The sequence below is a fragment of the Fundulus heteroclitus genome, chromosome 11 (genome assembly GCF_011125445.2).
Source record: "Fundulus heteroclitus isolate FHET01 chromosome 11, MU-UCD_Fhet_4.1, whole genome shotgun sequence".
NCBI lineage: Eukaryota > Metazoa > Chordata > Actinopteri > Cyprinodontiformes > Fundulidae > Fundulus > Fundulus heteroclitus.
In genome coordinates, this window is record NC_046371.1 from 8619023 (window position 1) to 8622191 (window position 3169).

The following is a 3169-nucleotide window of genomic DNA, read 5'->3' on the forward strand; positions in this document are numbered from 1 at the left end:
TCTGGTTGTTGGAGCCGAAGTTGTGGTGGAGGGAGTAGCAGTTGTGGTTGTTGGAGCCATAGTTTTGTAGTGGGGTGAATCTGTGGTTGTGGTAGTTGGAGCCACAGTTGTGGTGGTTGGTGCTGAGGTTGTGGTAGTAGGTGCTGAGGTTGTGGTTGTTGGGGCCACAGTTTGGGTCGGTTTGGTGGTGCAGTTGTGGTTGTTGAGCCGAAGTTCTGGTGGTTGGTGGTGCAGTTTGTGGTTGTTGGAGCCGAAGTTGTGGTGGAGGGAGCAGCAGTTGTGGTTGTTGGAGCCCATGAGTTGTTGATACTGCAGTTCTGGTAGTTTGAGCCACAGTTGTGGTGGTTGGTGCTGAGTGTGGTTTGTTGGGCCGACGTTATGATGGAGGGAGCAGCCGTTGTGTTGTTGGCGCCCAGTCGTAGTGGTTGGTGCTGCAGTTGTGGTTGTTGGAGCAGAAGTTGTGGTGGAGGGAGCAGCAGTTGTGGTTGTTGGAGCCACAGTTGTAGTGGTTGGGCTGCAGTGGTGTTGTTGAGCAGAAGTTGTGGGGAGGGGCAGCAAGTTGTGGTTGTTGGAGCCACAGTTGTGGTTGTTGGACCATTACACCAACGGGGTATTACAGCAATTTGGTCCACTGGATATGGTACCAACTTGCTCCATGAAGGGTAGGCTATGCAGGCTCTGAGCAACTTGAACATGTTGTTGGAGTTATACAGCCATACACGGGTGATTGGTGTTTGTCCATTCATCACTATTGATATAAAAAAATGTATTTCAATAAACCTTTTTATCTGAAACACTCAAACATAAACATATTCAGTACAAATAAACTAGGCTTAAGTAACTTATTTATTTGCACTGCTGAAATTTCATATTTGCTGCCGGAGAAATGTTTGATCATTATATATGTTTTTTTTCGTATTATCTAAATATGTTATACAAATGTTTGCGTACAGCGTTAATGTTAATTGTGTTGTTAATTGTGTATTAATCTGGGATTTAAAAAAATAAAATAAACTTGGAAACGTACCAGTTGCAGAGAAGCAGTTGGTCTCATCTCCTTCACAAGGTAGAATGTTGCACTGAGAGCTTTGGTCACAAACATTACACTGGAAAGAGTTTGGGGCTTGACTACTGGGGTCTAAAACGAACAAAAGGATAACACAACAGAATTTAATACAACAATAAGTAAAAAAGGATAAATAAGAAACAGTTAGGATGTTTTTTGAAAATGGGAAGTCTCACAGGGTAGAGTCTGTGAGTTGCAGTTATCTGTGTTGCAGCAGACTGCAGATGCGATTGCTTTTTCGATACCCAAGTTGACTGAAAAAGTCTGAGCGCCTGTTTGCTGACAAAGAGAGGATGATGCACAGGCTTTGTAGATTCTTTGGGTGGTTGATCCAGAGGAATAACCTGTGGATACAAAGAGCAGTTTGTTTGTGTGAGCAAATACAAAGAACCCAAAAGCGCATGATATTTATTTTCTAATTATATAGTATGACATAAAGAAAGGAATACCTTGGATTGAAGCTGTTATACACATTGTCTCTAAATTACATGTATTGGTAAATGTAGTAGAACATGACTCATCTTGGCAAGTTTCACACAACAGGGCTCCAGCTGAAAATGAAAAAAGTGTAAATGAAATAAGGACCAAATTTGTAACATATTTTTAAATATCTGTTATAAACCAAAAAGAAGAGAGAACTTTGAGCTTTATGACATCTGCGCCAATTTATTCTTTACAGAATGTAAAGATTTCAGCAATGTAAATCTGAAAGATGTGTTTTATATTTTAGTTCATTCCTGGTATCAAGGCATTAATTTTTTGCAACTGTGATCTTTGTCTCTTCTCTTTTTCCCTCTGCCTTCCCTTTTTGTGGCCATTAAATATGAAATAGTCCCAGAATAAAATCTAACAAAGCTTTTTGCATATTTACATCAAGCAGAGCACAATGATTTTTGAGATAAGGGACAAAATGGGTTAAATTTTTCCCAGACAATAATGTGACTATTTTTGATGCTTATGTTTTCAGACATGACAAATAATGTTTGGGAAATGTAAACATGTTATGCACAGGCTCCTATTGCAAAATATTTTTGAAAATTAAATTTTTACTGGACCCGAACTAGAACTTGGTCAACATCATGAGGCAAAAATATATTAATATGAAATTAATTTTGGATCAGGCAGGATATGAATATAATTTTTTATTGTATTTATTGATATTTAAATTATTTATTTGAATGCTCATATTTAGTAGCTAGGACATTTTATATCACATTGTTTCATTGTTTCATTTTAAACGATTGAAATGTATTGAGTTCTGCTCCAGGACAAGCGCTTTTACACAAACCCCACATATTACATAATTTTAAATAAAAAATATTAATCAAACACCATGAAAGCATACATCGTTATGCAGACATTGCCCAAGTTAATTTATCAGTTATTTGAGGAAATTACATTTTGTGTATATTTTATTCAAATTCCATACTTTTTCCAGCAGACATTTTCTGTCCCTCATTTCAAGAATCACTGAGCACTATGGCGAAAGCAGTAGTGCACCACTTGTGAAAGCGAAATATGTTGGGCTCTCTTTGGCATTAAGACAGCAATTCTTATTGCTACAATGTCAGACAAGACACAAATCACTTGAAAATACAAAGCTACCGTGGAACTTTTTATTTGGACAACACAATTTTAAATAAAATATGGGTAGAGTTACCTGTGCTGTAGAGCGCGCTGATGAGATTCAGAAGAAGGATCCGTTTCATCATGATGCTCAGGTAGATCCTGGTTGTTGGCGGTTCTGCTTCTGTTACTGAAAGGCAGCCGCTGTGCTACTGTTTTAAGGCTGCACAGGTGACGACCGTGACTGGGTGTGTTCTCCTGTTCCTTCAGCATTTTACTTCTTTTCCCTCACAGCAATTTAAACACACCTTAACAACTCTTTTAAACATGTCATAATTTACGTGGTTTGACCAGTTCACACATACCATACGAATTATTAATGTAAAGCAAAAAGTCCACACCCAAAATTGCCATTCCAAAACTGTTTTAAGGATTTATTTATGTTTATATATGTCAAGGGTGGCTCTTAGTTATTAGCTACGTTAAAGGTAAAAGGTTTCCGCTGTTTTTAGTTAGGTCTCTTTCTCTAAAGCAAGC

The 3169-nt window shown here is 38.1% G+C and overlaps 1 protein-coding gene across 1 annotated transcript in view; it reads right to left on the reverse strand.

Moving 5' to 3' along the window:
• LOC110369196 (phospholipase A2 inhibitor and Ly6/PLAUR domain-containing protein-like) overlaps positions 1–2902 on the reverse strand; it is a 26044-nt gene extending 23142 nt beyond the window's left edge. Inside the window, exons 1-5 of the mRNA XM_036143507.1 lie at positions 2727–2902; positions 1516–1617; positions 1243–1410; positions 1028–1138; positions 645–748 (exon numbers count right to left, since the gene is read on the reverse strand). Of these exons, the coding sequence (XP_035999400.1) occupies positions 645–748; positions 1028–1138; positions 1243–1410; positions 1516–1617; positions 2727–2778 (537 nt within the window). The 5' untranslated portion in view covers positions 2779–2902. The remainder of the gene's footprint in view (positions 1–644; positions 749–1027; positions 1139–1242; positions 1411–1515; positions 1618–2726) is intronic.
• Between the last annotated feature and the right edge of the window lie 267 nt (positions 2903–3169).